Source organism: Eutrema salsugineum, unplaced genomic scaffold (assembly GCF_000478725.1).
Source record: "Eutrema salsugineum unplaced genomic scaffold, Eutsalg1_0 scaffold_16, whole genome shotgun sequence".
Lineage (NCBI taxonomy): Eukaryota > Viridiplantae > Streptophyta > Magnoliopsida > Brassicales > Brassicaceae > Eutrema > Eutrema salsugineum.
Window position 1 is genome coordinate 4,418,458 of NW_006256858.1, and position 17,605 is coordinate 4,436,062.

The 17,605-nt window shown below is 38.4% G+C and overlaps 4 protein-coding genes and 1 long non-coding RNA gene across 6 annotated transcripts; 2 read left to right on the forward strand and 3 right to left on the reverse strand.

Moving 5' to 3' along the window:
* Positions 1 to 5: 5 nt before the first annotated feature.
* LOC18020885 (structural maintenance of chromosomes protein 2-2) lies at positions 6 to 7,403 on the reverse strand. The gene is made up of 20 exons (XM_006404314.2): positions 6,698 to 7,403; positions 5,516 to 6,196; positions 5,293 to 5,436; positions 4,913 to 5,203; positions 4,645 to 4,830; positions 4,407 to 4,571; positions 4,275 to 4,334; positions 4,026 to 4,088; positions 3,489 to 3,580; positions 3,265 to 3,361; positions 2,757 to 2,873; positions 2,381 to 2,599; positions 2,096 to 2,236; positions 1,851 to 2,018; positions 1,387 to 1,571; positions 1,123 to 1,216; positions 953 to 1,041; positions 615 to 840; positions 374 to 448; positions 6 to 288 (listed from the first exon to the last, which is right to left on the reverse strand). The coding sequence occupies exons 1-20, from the start codon at positions 7,013 to 7,015 to the stop codon at positions 172 to 174; spliced, it is 3,528 nt and encodes a 1,175-aa protein (XP_006404377.1). The 5' UTR covers positions 7,016 to 7,403; the 3' UTR covers positions 6 to 171.
* A 173-nt stretch (positions 7,404 to 7,576) lies between these two features.
* On the forward strand, positions 7,577 to 8,976 carry LOC112087867. The gene is made up of 3 exons (XR_002900279.1): positions 7,577 to 7,979; positions 8,181 to 8,209; positions 8,662 to 8,976. It is a non-coding gene; the product is annotated as an uncharacterized LOC112087867 (long non-coding RNA).
* A 2,689-nt stretch (positions 8,977 to 11,665) lies between these two features.
* LOC18020886 (NO-associated protein 1, chloroplastic/mitochondrial) lies at positions 11,666 to 14,867 on the forward strand. Of its 2 annotated transcripts, XM_006404315.2 has the most exons (13): positions 11,666 to 12,106; positions 12,219 to 12,404; positions 12,482 to 12,568; positions 12,653 to 12,732; positions 12,815 to 12,896; positions 13,050 to 13,070; positions 13,345 to 13,390; positions 13,511 to 13,629; positions 13,719 to 13,832; positions 13,918 to 14,019; positions 14,103 to 14,192; positions 14,274 to 14,383; positions 14,470 to 14,867. In XM_006404315.2, the coding sequence occupies exons 1-13, from the start codon at positions 11,717 to 11,719 to the stop codon at positions 14,717 to 14,719; spliced, it is 1,677 nt and encodes a 558-aa protein (XP_006404378.1). In that variant the 5' UTR covers positions 11,666 to 11,716; the 3' UTR covers positions 14,720 to 14,867. The 2 variants fall into 2 exon arrangements, with proteins under 2 accessions (XP_006404378.1, XP_024013721.1); XM_024157953.1 differs by having other exon boundaries at positions 14,103 to 14,383.
* An 18-nt stretch (positions 14,868 to 14,885) lies between these two features.
* On the reverse strand, positions 14,886 to 15,842 carry LOC18020887 (probable aquaporin TIP5-1). The gene is made up of 3 exons (XM_006404316.1): positions 15,704 to 15,842; positions 15,359 to 15,609; positions 14,886 to 15,269 (listed from the first exon to the last, which is right to left on the reverse strand). Exons 1-3 carry the CDS (start codon positions 15,840 to 15,842, stop codon positions 14,886 to 14,888), a joined length of 774 nt encoding a protein of 257 aa, XP_006404379.1.
* A 285-nt stretch (positions 15,843 to 16,127) lies between these two features.
* Positions 16,128 to 17,380, reverse strand: LOC18020888 (peroxisomal membrane protein 11B). The gene is made up of 2 exons (XM_006404317.2): positions 17,001 to 17,380; positions 16,128 to 16,739 (listed from the first exon to the last, which is right to left on the reverse strand). The coding sequence occupies exons 1-2, from the start codon at positions 17,186 to 17,188 to the stop codon at positions 16,247 to 16,249; spliced, it is 681 nt and encodes a 226-aa protein (XP_006404380.1). The 5' UTR covers positions 17,189 to 17,380; the 3' UTR covers positions 16,128 to 16,246.
* Positions 17,381 to 17,605: the final 225 nt, after the last annotated feature.

The following is a 17,605-nucleotide window of genomic DNA, read 5'->3' on the forward strand; positions in this document are numbered from 1 at the left end:
AAACATTTGCAACAAGAAACCCTAAAGTTTAAATATAGACAAATGGCTACCACCAACCAAATCATTGGCTACACATCTTGAGAGACAAGTAGTACACACGTCGAACTAAAGAAAAAGAAGAGAATATAGACATCATTAGTGTTGTTAAGGATATAAGCAGGTTTCAGCAGGTTATTTGCTCTGTTTTGTTACTGTCCTCTGGACCGTTGAAACCCCGTCCACGAATTTTGTTCGGAAAAGAACATTGGCGTTGTTGAACATTCCTTCTTTCAGAGAAACCACGATGAACTGAAAGAGAAAAAGGTTTACGATATTCAGAATCATGGGAATAGCTAGTGACTACAAGATCACAGAAACATATAGATTATGTAACCTGTGAATGCGGGAAATGAGCTTTGATCATTCTTCCTATGTTCTGCGTGTGGCTAAGATCGAGAGCTGCATCAACCTAATAAATCAAAGTAACGAATATTATTCTATGTCCTCTAAAAATGTGAGCAAAACATGAAAAGGTCCTGTGATCGTGAACATTTCAAGATCACTGGAAACATGAAAATGGAAAGTCAGAAGAATCCATGGTCACTGATTCATAAAGATGGAAAATCTAGATGTACCTCATCTAAGATATAAAGAGGGGCTGGCTTGAAGAGAAGCAATGCCAGGATTAAAGATAGTGCAAGAAGAGATCTTTGCCCTCCACTTAGTTCAGATAGAGACTGTTTCCAGACACTTCCAAAAGCAACACGGACCTCAAGACCATCAAGGAAACTACCGCCTTCTGGAGGTTCTAGTTTGGCCATGGTGCCAGGTAGTAGAGTTGAAAAGATGGAACCAAAATCCCTGAAGATAAAGATCCAAGTGTAAATATCGTAAATTGTTCCCGATATGAAGTAAAATGAAATTAATGACATGGCTAAACAAAAAAAAAAAGAAAACTAAATAAGCAACTCACTGATTAACTTTAACCCATGTAACTTTCAGGGTTTCTTTTTTCTTCTCATCAAGCTCCTCGATCACTTTCTTGATTTTGGTTTTGTCAGTCTATGAAAAACAAAAAAAAACTACAGTTAACAAAAGGCGTAAAGCTGTTAAAATTTGTCGCACAGACCCTCCAAAACTAACCTCGATTATATTTTTTTTTGACATAAGAGCATTGTATTCATCTTCTGCCTTCTCAAACATAGCCATGACCTTCTTGTTCACTCTTTTCTCAAGACTATATAAGAGAAATGAATAGCAGGAAAAGAGAGAAGCAAAGATTTCTCACTTAGTCACAGATAAGAAACAAGAAAAAAAGGAAAGCATATTCCATTGATATTGGATTGAATGAGTATGAAGATTATATCGGTTGCAAAATTAAATCTATGAGAATCCTCAGAAACATACCTTGATTGATCTGTTTGGAGCCTTTCAAGTTCTTCTCTTGCTTTATAAGGATCGCGGGATTCAAAATCATAGTCCGTCCCTTCTTTTCCAAAAAGCTGCTTCTCGGATGTTATCCATGTATGCTTCTCAACAAGTTTGTCTACCTTCACAGAGCAATCCTTCTGCTCCATCGCCATCCTTGTTACCTAATCAGAGGAAACATTTCGCCCATGTCAAGTGAGCATTTCCTTAAGATGTAGAAACTCAGTAAATTCATACTTAATACACTTCTTATAAACAAGTACGGTCCAATTTTTTATTGCAGTCAAATACTTATATCCGTCTTTATTCCAAAAAACATCAAGAAGTTTAAGCAACTTAGAAATCACTTAGGCATCTATCATTAAATAGGGAGACTGCCGCAAGAATAAGGCATGCGTTCAACTGATACCAACTCCAGTAAAAACAAATGGAAGAGAGAATACCTCATTTTCCAACTTCTTTCTCTCAAGCTTCATGTCACTAATTTTCTGCAGAAATTTTTCCTTGTCTGTAATAAAACCATTTATCTGTGTATCACATTCCTTCATCTTTGCATGTATCAACTTGAGCTCAGCGAGAGACTGATCGTGATTCTTCTGTATAGCATCCACCTGTAGGGGAATCACATCCACATATTACTCATATATTCTTTAAATTTATAGGACACCAAGAGAAACAATTGCAGTACCTTGGCTCGTTGATTGTCCACATCTGAAGCCAGAGTGCTAATTAGCGTCCTCAATGAAGCTAGCTGGCTCTCTAAAGATATCTGTTCCTGCAGCACTGCTTCTTGCTCCATCAAAAGCCGCTCTCTCTCGTTTTCATGACCCTATGAGCAAGAAGTACCATAGATCAAAAGCTATAAAGCCATTTTAGAAATGCAAAAAGGGCTGAAACCAGGATAAAACAGGATTAAGAAAAGAATTGAAGAAGTTCAATTGCAGAGTAAAAGTGTTTTACTGATCTGGAATACCTTCAGATCTTTTGAGGATGCCTGAATACGAGCTTTGATGGTTTTAATATTCCTCTCCAAGTCTTTGAGTCTTCCCTCTCTGTTCTTATCATGATCTTTGATGGATTTTTCTAGCGTGGAGACAGTATCAGCACAACTTTTGTAACGACCTTCCTTCTCTTTGATTTGGGATCTCATTTCTTCAAACTCCTCTTCGAGTTTCTTCACCGCTTCACCAAGCTATATATACAATTGGTAGATGGGAGAGAGATTATTAAATGTGCTTTCAGCAAAGTTTGAATAGTGAATTTAAGCTAGAAAGATTTTAAGCTCGAAAGATGTAGATAGGAAATAGAGATACGTGGAAAAAAGAAGTTGCAAAATGGAGATACAAAACCTTGTGGTGCTCGTTCTGTTCAGCCCTTTTTAGAAATAAGGATAGGTCATACATTTTCAGCTCCAACTGTGCTTTCATGTCTGTGAACTTCTTTTGAAGAGGCTGAAGCTCCTTGATCTGCATTGTTAAGATAAACCAGCAGGAACCCAAAGACAGAGCCGAACATGAGAGTTACTTATGCTGCAACGGAATTTACAAAACACTTGCTTCATTTGAGCCAGCAACAAGTAAACTGATTGAGTATCTGAGATGAAGAGACATCTAAACAAGGTTAAAAGTGTCATATTCAGCAGCTAAGGTTATATTTTCTTTTCGATCACCAATGAACAAACATAAGCCTGTTCCCACTGATCCAGATATAATTTTAACCTGAAGAAAATGACTATGGTTTGCGCTTCAAGCGGTTCGTTAGAAATTCTATGATGTCTAACTCAGCTGCCAAACCCCAAAGTGTCTTTTTTTTTTCTAAAAGGAAAGCAATAGCCAATGAAAAATTGAAGACTTTTACCTTCGCTTCAATTTCATACAACCTTTTCTGGTGTACTTGAAGTTTTGTTTCAGCCTCTGCCAGATCATGAAGTTGTCTTAGCAGATCACCTCCACCCCTAAGACAGAAAAAAAAAACACAATGTTTTTGGTCAATTTTTTAGGAATTGCTGAACCAAATCTGTATGAAATCAAGTACATGAACGCCACGAGCAATCCAGAGGTCTAATAGAAAGAATGACATACTTGCGACTTCCACCAGTAAGAAAACCACTTGGCTGAAATATATCACCTTCAAGTGTCACAGTTGGAGTTGAAATTTCCCTATTAAAAGCAACCTGCCGACCAAGCATTTGAGGGTTAAATTAAAGAATGAGACATCTAACGAAAACAGAGAAGTCTTGCCATCGACATTAGGTCAGGAAAATAGATTTATAAACCAACAAATCGATCAAGTTTTGAGAAAGGAAAAACAGTATTGCGAACGATAAACCTAAACAATGAGAACTCTCCCCACGGCCAAATACCACAGCCAGAAAGGCTAGAGAACTAATTCTTATAGGGTCATTCCATTAATATAAAGCAGGAAACTCGTTTGGAAATTTAACTCTAATAATCAGAGATAATGTTGAGTTAAGAGACTATATGACAAAAGCGCAACTGAAAATGCTTGTCAAGTAGGGCTGTTATACAAATAGCTTAGAAAAGCAAAATGCATCTCTACAACATACTCCGGGAACACAGAGTAGAACACAAATACTCTAATGTCTACGAAATACTTACTTTATTTGCCACATCAGTAGTTTTGCAAACAAAAGTGGAACCAAAAACATATTCCATGGCATTCTGCAAAGAAATAGAGATGTCAAACGAATATTAATAGTCTTGGACTCATGGTATCAGTCTGTCCGTAACTAAATGTTCTAAAACAACAAATCATCAGTTACAGCTCATGAATCTGCTGAAATTATTGTCTGCATTGCATGATAGAAAGTAACCAGAAAGTTAATAATCTAATGGATGTTAACGCACCTTTAATTCTTGATTATAGCCAACTAAAGAAAGAGCCAGTTCCGCATTACCCTTCCCCACCTGAGAATAATAAAAAAATCAGCAAGGAACAAAGAAAAAGAAATTGAATTTGACAACAGAAGATCCACATACCAATCTAACAGCGGCTTGCTGCACTCTAGGTGAAACTAAGCGAGATTGAATTTTGTTAAGAGGAATAATTGTAACTCGTCTCCGTAGATCACCCTTTTGAAGGAGCTGTTTTCCAGTATCTTCTGTGTCTACAACAACATTAAACAACTTCCCGGCAGCAGTAACCTGAAAAATAAGTCACCTTAAAAGAACTGAAATGATCGGAGAATGTATAATGATAAGTTAATAGCCTACTTGCCTCCAAAGCTGTCATTGCGGACCTATCATTTACTTTTATCAGTTCTGCAACCACCCCTTTCACTTTTGATCGATCAAAGTTCTTCACAGGATCGCGGTACGTAAACTTAACATTTGCTAATTGAGCTGAAAGATCACGCACTTTGTTATTCAGCCTTTGCCCAATTTCAAGTTCCGATCCTCGATCCTAAGAAAAAAGTCCAGTCACAGATGTATTCTTTACATAACAGAGGACGGAAAAAAAAATATCAAGGAACAAGCATGCTAACCTTCTCTAATGCTTCCATCTGACCCTCTTTATATGGAAGAGAATCAAGTGCCCTTTTTGCGTTTTCGACATCATCTTTTCTAGCATTAAGTTCATTTTCCACTGCAACAGCTTCTTCTCGTTTTGACATCAACTGGGACTTTTTCTCTTTTAGTTCTTTTTCACAGTGACTAATTTTGGTATTCAGCTGCTTCAACTCCGTTTCAGCTGTGCCAACAGAAATCTTTGCATCACGTAATTGATCTTCAAGGCATTTCTCTTCATCTCCACTACTCTTACCAGCTAGGACACCCTATTTATCAAGGGACATAAATCCAATTAGCCTACAAGATAGACTAATCCAATTTGGCAGTAAATAAAGGTTCTTTTTATTGGTACTACCTGGTGTTCTCTTTCACACTCTTCCAATGTGGTGGAAAGTTCCTGAAATTGTCGTTTTAGATCTGCTGCTCCTTCGTCGGACTTTTTCAGAGCAGAAGTTCTCTCTTCTACAGATCTCTTCAAATCTTCTATATTATGAACAATCTGGCAACACCAAAAATTGTCAGAAATCGCCTTAAGAATCTGCAGCAATTCCAACCCAAGGTAAGACCTCTGAACTAACCTTTTCAGCATTTTTTTCTTCGCCCTGAAGGGTGTCCTCCATATTATTAAGCTTGGATAATTCACGTGTCACTTCATTAGACAGTGAATCCACTTTGTCAGACAAAGTTTTTACTTCTCCCCCCATGCTGGCTTCCCTTGCCTGAGTCAAAGCTATTACTTGTTCCTCCAGTTCTGATACTTCTCCCTGCGTCTTTTCTATCTCTTCGTCAATACTTGCCATTTTTGTCTTCATCTGTTCAACCACATGGAGGGAGTTGTCTCTGATTTTCTCTGCTTGAACATATTCAAAAGCGATACAGAACCTCTTTAGCCGATCTAGTTCCGCATTACCATTAGCCCACTGCATATACTGCGACTTTTCTCTCCTCAGCTTCTCCAAAGCTGGCGAGATCTCTTGGTCTAGGAGCTTATTTATCTCATCAACCTTGGCTTGCTTTTTCTCAAGTGTTTTAAGTGCAGCCTCTTTCTTGTTCTCATACATTCTCGTACCAGCAGCTTCTTCAAGCATCGATAAGATCTCGGGAGGTTTCATGTTCAAAACTTTGGTGATGCGCCCTTGCATAATGAGAAAATGAGGGTTATTGACGTTAAGCTGCACCGAGTGGAAAAGGTTCTGGACTTGACTTGGTTGGGCAAGCTTCCCATTGATCAAATACTTGTTCCTCCCACCAACTACAATCTTCATAGCCAAAGACACAAAGAAGTTGAGAAACCCTATTCACAGAAGCCTTATAACATAATCTAATTCAATCAAACTATTATTTAGTTATCCAAATTCCTCAATTCAAGCAAGAAATTTATAGCTTTCACTCTAAGCACAAGTAAAAGCTGAGAAACCTTATTCACCCAAACTAATCCAATCAAACTATCATCATTTGGGTATATCCAAATTTCTATTAAAACTTAAACAAAGCTTCTCAATTCAACCAGAAATTTCCAAGTTTTCAGTAGAGAGAAAGCTTCCCATTGATCAAATACTTGTTCCTCCCACTAACTACAATCTTCACAGCCAAAGACACAAAGAAGAAAGGTCACTCTAAGCACAACTAAAACCTGAGAAACCTTATTCACCATAGCCTTATAACATAATCCAATCCAATCAAACTAAGTTAAACAAACCTTTTCGATTCAACCAGAAAGTTCTAATTTTTCAGTAGAGAGAAAGAGAGATAAGACCTACTTGTCTAGTGACGGTAATCTCCGAATGTTCTTCATAGCCGAGAGGACTCCTATTCCTGTGGGAGTTATCGAAGGTAACCGACACAGTGGCCTTCGTAATCCCGGCTTGACCTTGCTTGTAAACGAGCTCCTGGAGATTAGCGGCTCGAACCTGCTGGAGATTAGTGATACCCAGAACGAAGCAGATGGAATCGAGGATGTTCGATTTGCCGGACCCATTCAGACCCGTAATCGCGTTGAAATGCGGGTCAAACCCCGGAACCACCGTCCTCATCGCGTACGATTTGAAACCCTCCAAGCATATCTCCTTGATGTGCATCCTCCCCAAATTTTACCCTAGAATAGCGAGATGAGAAGCTAATCCCATAAACCCTAGAAATGGAGTTCGACCAATTACCCGGAGAAGACGAAGAATCACAGCAAGCGTAGTTCCGAAATTGAAATCGCAGATATACAGAATCTAACCGTTGCAGGAGAGCAGCGACAAATCTAAACAAGTATTCTTTTATTTCCTTGCGAAATTGAATTCTCCAGAATTAGGCATTTCGATTTGAGCAAAAGCGCGGGAAACTGAATATTCTCTAACCCTACCCTAACTTTCCAACTCGTCCAGAAGGTTCTTCTCTCTTGACTAACCTCTAAGCCAGCTAGAGTGTCTCTCTCTCTTTCTCTTTAGGGTTTAGGGATGTTAAAATGGGTAAATCCATCCTTAGATCCGCCCCCATATAGACCTAAGACTCGTTTAGTTTTAAGGGTTTAAGGGCATCTCCAACCGGAGATGACTCCAAGTTCATAAGTGGGTCTGCTTTTTTTTTGGATAAAAAATTAATAAAAAATGCTGAAACTCGATCATCCGACATCTGGTATCATCCGAGTGATATTCTTGAACCCGTATCATCAGAGGTTCATCGGCCACATGTCGTTTTCTCATTCGTCACAGGGTAAATGGGAAAACAAATTTCGACGCTCTCTCTCCTACTCGGGTCTTCGTTTTGTCGACGATCCTTCTTTCTCCTCTTGTGGCGATGATTCCGTGAGAAGACGAATCCGTGAGAAGACGAATCCATGAGAACCCAGAAATCTTTTACGAATTACACGAGACTAGTGCCCTGATTCGCCGCGAGCTTGACGGATTAGGTGCCTCCTACTCTTTCCTAGTCGTGAAAACCGGGATTGTTGCTCAAATCGGGTCGGGTTCTCCTCCGTATTGCTCTCCGAGCCGACATAGACGCTCTCGACAGCAAAATCGACGGCAAAATGCATGCTTGTGACATAAGCTCAATGTAAGCCTTTTCTTCTTCATTCTCTGGTTTGGTTGAAGTAAATGTGTTGTGAATTTGAAGGATTAGCGAAATTTGAGGTTAATGTGGGCTTCTTTGATGATAACATTAGGTTGGAATTTGAATCAGAGGATTACACATTTGATGTTTATGTGACGAAGGATAGAAAAGTCTGATTCCGTTTTCTGTTTCTGTGTGTTTCAGGACTTTAAGTGCCAAGGATGCTTCAACATGTGAGTTGTCTAACTTGCTTGTTTGGTATTGATCTGAATCTTGCTCCATTGAAATTCTAGCTTGGTTATTTGTTTATTACATATACTAGAAAGAAACTGTCCAGTGTTTAAAAATCAGTGGCGATGTAGTCTAGTTTCTTGGTTTTTCTCAATACATAAGTCGTCGTCTACAGAGTCGACTAATGTTGAATGTTGTTTTACTAACGTTAGTCTATATATTGGTATTAGGAAGAAATTGTCCTCTGCTTTTAAATCAGGAATGATGTGAATTTAAATTGTCGATGTTTCTCTTTACTAATTATACTCTGCAGAGATGGATAATGTTGATTAGATACTGATTTATTAGCTATAGATTGGTATTAGGAAGATGGTACAGCTTTTAAATCAGTAGTGTGATGTGAAGAGATTACAGTTTTATAGTAATGTATTGTTTGTGTGTGGGTTATTTGCAGAACCACTTTAGCCATTCTCAAACAGTTGTAATGTGTGGAAACTGTCAGACAGTTTTGTGCCAGTCCACCGGTGGTAAAGCGAAGCTCAGAGGGATGCTCTTTCAGGAAGAAGTGAGGGTAAGATTCCAACAAATCATCATCTGTTGAGAAAGATTTCTTGTTTAGTATAATGTCCATTACGGTTTTTTATTTATTTGCTTATGAGAAAGATTTTGAAGGAATGAAACTATTACAGTAGAATCTACGTTCCTTTCTCGAGTTTCATCAGTTGTCTTGTTTCTTGTTCATGTTTGCATGTTGGTTGTTGTCATTCGCTGAATAAACGATCATTGTTAAATGTGAAGGAAAATCATTGTTAAAACTTTTTTTTATGTAATAAATCAAATTTTAAAAAAAAAAATTAAAAAAAAAAATATTTTAATCGGATAAACCTCAAATACGAGTTTAGGATTGGAGATCGATTTTAAGTAGAAGTTCATTACTGTTCCTTAAAAAAAATATTATTAAAATACACCTATGATCCCATTAAGGGGATCAGCGTTGGAGATGACCTAATACGTGTAAACTACACTTATTTTATTTATTTTTTATTTTCCTTTTCTAAATTGCTGTGTTTTAAGGCTCTAAGATATAGAGGTTAAGTCTAGATTGTAAGAATCATTCAAGCTAGAGAGAGAGCTTTAAAGGTTTCATTCGATTAGGCAAACACAGTTCTCTTTGTGGGAGTAAATTTACTCTTGTTACATTATCGTTTTGTTTCATATTATTATATAATAAAAGTTTTGGTTTTAAATCGATTATATCTCTAACACAAACACATCTTCAGTGGGAACACATCTTCAATTCCCATTGTGAGTGATAACTGCCTGCAAAGATTCAGTAAGAGATGATGCTTCAACTAACAAAAGCATGACAAATGAGAGAAGAAATCACATTAACCATCCTTTAGACAAGAGGAGACATTACTATACATACAAAAGGCATAATGATTAAAATTACAAATGATCTGATTTGGAGCATCCATTGAGTATCTTGTAGGCTTGGGATTTCGTTTTCTTGTTTGTTTAATTTAGTGAATGATCTATTCAAATTAGTGATTAGAATATTCAGATACACACACAAAAATCTAGGGATTTGGAAATTTTTTAAATGATTTGTCTATTTTCTAATTTTTCAATCTAGTTTTCAATGGATTAACCTTACTTTTTCAAACGAATAAAAAAATAAGGAATAAGAAAATCATTCATGCTTTGATAGGGGCTTGCTTCTTTAAGTTTTGCCCAATCTTTGCACCATATTACATCCACAACTGGTAAGTTTTTTTGGATTATCAAATGTTTATTACAATTCTACTATATAGATTTCAGTTTTGGGGTTTATACATTTTCTTTATTTTTTTTTTCTTTTTCGTTTTCATACTCAAATTGGAAAATCGTGGATAACCGTAAAGGTATCAATAGAGGTCGGGAACTTGGTGAAAAAGGGGGGATTGGAGTCCATGTCTTTATAGACCTGCATACTCTTTGGTTCAAGCCCACTTTAACGTGAACGAGCTTCTCACAAACCTCAGAGCCAAACTCCGGAAGAATGATGACAGGAAACTCTATCCTCTTAAGGTATGGGTTTTTGTGATAAAGAAACTGAGTTCTGAGGGAACGCCCTATGGTGAAACTATACGTCAGCTTTGTCGTGTATTGGTAAACCATGTGCCCGGATATGTACCATGGAGTTTAGCGCTTTGTAGGCCATCACCACCAGCAAAGGCTTAGGGAACCCGTCAACAATCACATCAGCTAGTTCATGGTCTTCGCCATCAGTGGAGTACTCAAGGTGTTTGTTGCAGCAGTAGTGTAGAAGAGCACAGTTTTCAAAGCAGCTCCAAAAACTGCATTGTTCATCATGACAATAAGGAGAAATTTCTTGCATTCTCTGGAAAAACAACAACAAAAGAAAACCTCAACAGTGAAAAACTTTAAGAACAAAAACAATGAACTGTAAGTTTTTTCTTTGGATTATCAAATGTTTGTTAACTCTATATTTTGATTACTTTTGTAACTCTAGATTTATTACAAGCGAAACTGGGTTTTCCAAAATTAGTCAATTCGAATTGGAAGTAAATGCGTGAAAAACTGAATTTTCTTTATCTTTATCCTAAATTGCTCTGGAGGGCGTACAAATTGGAGGTTGTACAGATTGGAGGTGTTTGACGACTATATGGTGGAGAGGTCCATATGCATGGGGATAACCAGTACATGCGCAGACTCTGCGCCACCAGTTCAGGATGTACAAGCTCACCATGTACTTTCTCCCCAGTGTGACAGATGTTGTCTACTTTCTCTTTGTCCGCTTATCTCAACTCATAGTTGCAACAAAAATGAGGAGTATGTCGTTTCACCTCTTTTGATTTTTGCCAATGTTATCCTTTTTTATAGTCTTCCATTGTTTTAAAACTGACAGGTTTCTTGTAGGGATTTGGAACCTGTCAGTTTTGAAACAATGAGAGTGTTAAAGGATTTGTTACAAGTCTTAGGGTATGTATGTTAGATTTCTGCTGCATGTGGGGTTTCTCTAATTCTTAGTTCCTTTTGCTAACTCATCTGAGAGCAGAATTTCAAATGCTTATCCGTTTCTTCTAAGAGTTTTATGTTCGAAATTTCCTCTCTGCTATAGTTCAAAGCAAAGTTTTTACATATAGAATGTCCAACAACAAATCAAGAAATCGTCATTTATATAACCGAAATTGAAATCGAAGATATACATAATCTAACTGTTGCAGGAGAAACAGAGACAAAACTATACTCTTTTTCTAGTTTTACTTTGCGAGAGGATTATTACGAGCGAAATTGAGTTTTCCAAAATTAGGCATTTCGATTTGATAGCAAATGCGCGGGAAACTGATTTCTTTTAACCATATCCTACTAACTTTCTAATTTATCTAGAAGGTTCTCCTCTCTCGACAAACCTCTGAGCCAGCTAGAGTCTTCTCTCTTTCTCTTTCAATTCGGTTTTATCTTTGAGATAACACTCATAGCTTGGTGGGAAAAAACTCTCAACAATGGCGCTACTACGGACACTCTCAACGTTTCCTTCTCTTCCTCGTCGCATCACGAGACGAGAACCCACTCTCACCGTGATTTACCGGAACCCGGCGAATTCAATCGTCTGTAAGTCAATCGCTAATTCAGAATCGGCGATTTCGCTCTCGGAACGGGATGGATTCGCGGCGGCAGCTCCGACTCCTGGAGAGAGGTTCTTGGAGAACCAACGAGCTCACGAAGCTCAGAAAGTGATCAAAAAAGAGAAGAAGAAGAAGAAGAAGAAGGACGAGGCTGTTGTACGGAAAGTTGTCGACACCTCCGTCTCGTGTTGCTACGGATGCGGAGCTCCGTTACAGACTTCCGACGTCGATTCTCCGGGATTCGTCGATCTGGTTACTTACGATTTGGTATGAATTAGTTTTGAGAATGGTCGATTTCAGGCTTCAGAATCTCAATCTCAATCTCTATGAAATTAGAGTGGTTTCTTCTCATTGAAATGGTTTAATTGATTTGTTGCAGAAGAAGAAACATCACCAGTTAAGAACCGTAATCTGTGGAAGATGCCAGCTCTTGTCTCATGGACATATGATTACAGCAGTTGGTGGCAATGGAGGATATGCTGGTGGGAAGCAATTTGTCTCAGCTGATGAACTCAGAGAGAAACTTTCTCACTTGCGCCATGAGAAGGCTTTGATTGTCAAACTGGTGAGTAGATGAAACTTCTCTCCATCAATGTAATGTATGGTTTAATGCTTGTTTTGTACACTGGATTTTTCTCTCAGGTCGACATTGTGGACTTCAATGGTAGCTTTTTGGCTCGTGTTCGTGACTTAGTTGGGGCTAATCCGATTATACTAGTTATAACTAAGGTAAAGAGCTTACAAACCTGACTACGTCTTCAATCGTTTCGAGCTTTTTCTCTCTGATGAAATAACTGTGCTTTGTACTGTTAGATTGATCTGCTTCCAAAAGGAACAGATATGAACTGTATTGGTGATTGGGTTGTAGAAGTAACCACGAAGAAAAAGCTACAGTAGGTATCAAGTCCTTATAGGTTTGTTAGCGTTTTAATGTTCTGGAGCTACTGTCTGATTTACATGGATGTAATTTACCAGTGTCTTGAGTGTCCATCTCACAAGTTCTAAGTCTCTGGATGGAGTTAGCGGAGTTGCATCAGAAATCCAGCAGGAGAAAAAGGTAGCATATGCTATACACCGTAAAGCTTTCTTGACATTATTGCTCTAAGATTTCTCGTAAATGCCATGAATTGGCCACTCGATTTCGGATAATATAACCTTATATTCATATATCTTCTGCAACCTAACCTCTCCATCCCTGTTTTTGTTTCAGGGACGAGATGTCTACATTCTGGTATGTGCATCAGCAATTTTATCACCAACCAAGAAAGATTTTTAGTTACTTCATAGCTTAACGTATCTTAAATGAGAGAGGCAGTGCGTATTAAAAAACAATTTTCTTCGGTTTGATTTTCTCTTGTGATCATTAGAGTAGCCAAGTCTACACTGTTTTATATGATCCACTAATTCATAAATTTGTTTACTGGAGATAGACGCAGTGCATTTATGAATTTAATTTTTTGACGGTCTGGCAAATATTCATTCATCATTTCTTCATGGTTTCATAGGGCGCAGCTAACGTAGGGAAGTCAGCATTCATCAATGCTTTGCTGAGTAAGACATTTATTCTTCATTGTGATTAGTTTCCTTAGTTTTTTTCTGGGTGCCAGTTTCTCCACGATCTAGTCTATAAAGAGAGTTTGAGCTTGATTGTCTATATACTTCATTACACAGAAACAATGGCCGAGAGGGACCCTGTTGCAGCAGCAGCACAAAAGTACAAGCCAATTCAATCTGCTGTCCCTGGAACCACCTTGGGGCCAATTCAGATCAATGCCTTTCTAGGAGGAGAGGTATTAACTTAAACCTTCTTCAGATTGTAGAACTTTCTGTTATAAAACAAAAGTATTCATTCTGCTAAAAGAATATCTGATCACCACAGAAATTGTATGATACACCGGGTGTGCACCTACACCACAGGCAAGCAGCTGTTGTTCATTCAGATGATTTACCCGCCCTTGCTCCTCAAAACCGGCTCAGAGCCCAGTCTTTCGATGTATGTCTAGTAATTTACAACCTGCTTAAGACTATATCACCGTAGTATCAGTGTGCTGATTTGATTTGTGCTTTGTTCTTTACAGATTTCAACATTGCCAACTCAATCATCAAGTAGTCCCGATGGTGAGAGCTTAAACGGTTATACATTTTTTTGGGGAGGTCTCGTCAGGATTGACATCTTGAAGGTAACATTATTACCTAAATGCTAAATTCTGTTTCAGAGTGGACATCAGGTTTTGAAACCATTACATACTTTGACCTATTGCAGGCTCTACCAGAAACATGTTTCACATTCTATGGACCAAAGACTCTTGAGATTCATGTAGTACCAACCAAAACAGCAAACGACTTTTACCAGGTAACTTTCTTACACCATCATTATCTACTTCGAGGACAAGTTTTATCTACTCATTTACTTTGTACTCATTTGTTTATGCAGAAAGAACTGGGTTTGCTTCTCACACCTCCATCAGGGAAAGATCAGATGCAGGATTGGAAAGGGTTACAATCTCACCGTTTACTCCGAATTGAATTTAACGATCCAAAAAGGTGAAATAATCGTTATCTTCTATTCCTATTAATTTTAGTAAAACGAATAATGCTCTTCAACCTAAATTAACACATTTCTTAAACAGACCGGCTAGTGATGTGGCGATTTCTGGGCTAGGATGGATTTCAATCGAACCAATCCGCAGAACGCGAGACACTGAGCCGAGAAATCTCAGTGATGCAGAACATGAGATACGTGTTTGTGTGAGTGTGCCAAAACCTGTTGAAGTGTTTATTCGACCAACATTACCCATTGGCACTTCCGGTGCTGAATGGTATCAGTACCGTGACTTAACCGACAAGGAAGAAGAAGTAAGACCCAAATGGTACTTTTGAAATTTTACATTTTTTAGATGCAAGAACATAAAAGCAACGAAAATGTAACAAAGTTGTACAATAGTAAATTGTTTGTAACGAAATCTACTAAACATCAAGTCAACAACATTTCAGAAACTGCAAAATAAAATAAAGAAAATTAAACACATCAGAAAGATATGTCACACTACACTCCAGTGGCATCTCCGGTGGATGAACCATGGTCCTCTTCAGCCGGAACCACCCCCATGTTGTCATACACTAACGCAGCGGTGGCTCCTCCGAGCAAAGGCCCGACCCAATACACAGCTTGGTTCTTGAAGCTTCCGTAAACCATCGCCGATCCAAAGGCACACGCAGGGTTCATCGAACCTCCAGAGAACGGACCAGCGGCTAAAACATTGGCTCCAGCCACAAACCCTATGAATATCGGTCCCACGGCTAAAGGCAAGCCCCGTCTCGGATCATTAGCCGTGAAGACAGTGTACACAAGCACGAACGCTAAAACACCTTCGAGAACCGATGCTCCAAATCCGGTCATTTCTCCGGCGATCTTATAGATCGGAACGTGCTAATAACAAGAAAGAAAACAAGATTTTTCATACAGAGACACATATTTCAACATCAAAAAAAAAAATGTGCAAGGAAAATGGTAATTACCTGTTCAATGACGGTTACTTTAAGGACAAGGCAAGCCATAACAGAGGCAAGCATCTGTGAAGTCCAATAGAACATAGCGGTTGGAACGCTAATCCGACCAGCAATCGCCATCCCAAACGTGACCGCCGGATTCACATGGCCGCCTGAGACGTTCCAAGAGATGTAAACGGAGGAAGATAACGCAAACGCATTCGCAATCGCCGGTATTAACACACTAAACGGACCCGTCACATCACCCGCCATCAATTTCCCTGACAAAAATAAAAACACGATTTGAAGATCGATTCTTTAATTACAAAGATCAAAACTTTCAGAGATTTCAGAGGAGAAGAAGAGTTGATTTACTTGAAGCCATGACGGATCCAACGGCTGCGAGTACGAAGAAGAAAGTGGAAATAAACTCCGAAACATAACATCTCAACGCATTCATACTCACTGCTCCTTGAAACTTACTTGATAACGTCGTAGGAATCATTCTTCTCATCAATTTTCGTTCAACAGTTTCTTCTTTTTTCTCTCTGTTTCTGTTTTGTTTAGTGAATGTTGCTAAATCTTAAAGAGAATGGTAACGACTTTTGATGAAAAAATGAATTTAAACAAGAAAAAATTAACCGTCCCAATACAAACGGGTTTTACTGGCGATAGTGATTAGTGGGGGAAGTTATTTACAGTTATCAAGTTTTATAAATTTCATAAATGCCCCCATGTGATTAACTTATACCTATTCGTACCCTTAGCTTTGTTTCATTTCAATTTGACCCCGAATGAATATAAAATAGAAAGTGTTCATATACGTATATTGAAGTGAGCTTATTATACGTTTGCTAATTGTTATGTTCATTCGAAACAACATAAAAGGAAAATACATTCTGTAGATCTCATTGCATCTCACGATGGCCAATTCCTATACCAACCGGCCCAAGCCGAGACTAAACCGCTTATACCGAGTGTAACCGTGTGGTTACAAAACGGGTTTGGTTGAATTTCAGCCAATGCGATTATCAAATCCGCAACGTTAGCCGAAATTCCCATCAATCTCATCACTATATCTCCTCGAATCTCCCTAATTTTCTCACCGGTTTCTTCTTTCGGTTCATCATTGGACCGGAGTGTTTTCAATGATTTAAGTCTCTGCCTTATGAAGATGCAATCAATGACGATAAAGAAAACGTAACCGAAAGATTCGCCAAAAGCAGAGATGAAACTCATTTTCTTGGCGATCTTGGGGTCTAATGCACCGATTCTTGATAGCCAAAGAAAGTGATCGAAGAAGAAGTAAACCATTTCTCCTGAATTGGCTAAGACTGCCAAGAAACGGATCGTCCGGGTTGCACCGGGGTTTCGTCTCAGTGCATTGAACCCCGTGAGAGATCTCCCTGTCCTGTTCAAATGATTCGACCATAAATTAACAACGATTGTTATTTTGTTAATTATATCTATTAATTTAATTATATCATTCATGTGCTATAAAGTGTATTAGTACATAGAAAATGGATCCTATTACTAGTGACTATTCAGTTTTTGCTTAGATGAGATACGATATTAATCAAGAAGTGAATGAGAAGCAAAAATTTCATTTCTTAGACTATATTTACGATTATGCCATTATGTAGATAAAGTGATTATAAGAAAGGTGTGGGACCTGAAGGCTTTGCGGCTGAGACCGGACGCGACCTCCCATTTCTTGAACCTCTCGGCCGCGTCAGGTCGTGTGGCTTCAACGTGCCAGCACGCGAGCTTGGCCACGTATTGGAATGTTTTCACAAGCTTGTCTATTCCGTCTCTCTTGGCCAAGAACACCACCAGCTTGTCCACCGTGTCCAAAGACATTGCTTACGGCGCCGGAAGCAGAGAGAGAGGAGAGAGAGAGAAAACAGAAAGAAGAAGAAGATTAAGTTATGGAGATGAAGAAGATGTAAGCCACAAGTGACGTTCTCGAATTAATCCTTGTTTTTTTTGTCTTTTGTATTTTTTTTGAGGTTTAAGTTTAAGATGATTGCTTTGTGGTGGCTACTCTATTTGCTCTTTCTGTCTCATGTTTGATATAAAGCTTGGGATTAAAAATAAATGTCTTAAATATGTGGAAGAAACTTTCACAATATTCTCTAAATGTTTTTCCCTCTTTTTTAGCAAAAATCTCATATTCCAATTATTTTAGGTTTGAAGATAATTCTCTTTCTTTTTTTTACAAATTGATTGAGCGTTGGAGAGTGTGTCTGCACATGAGCACATCACGTAGATAGATAA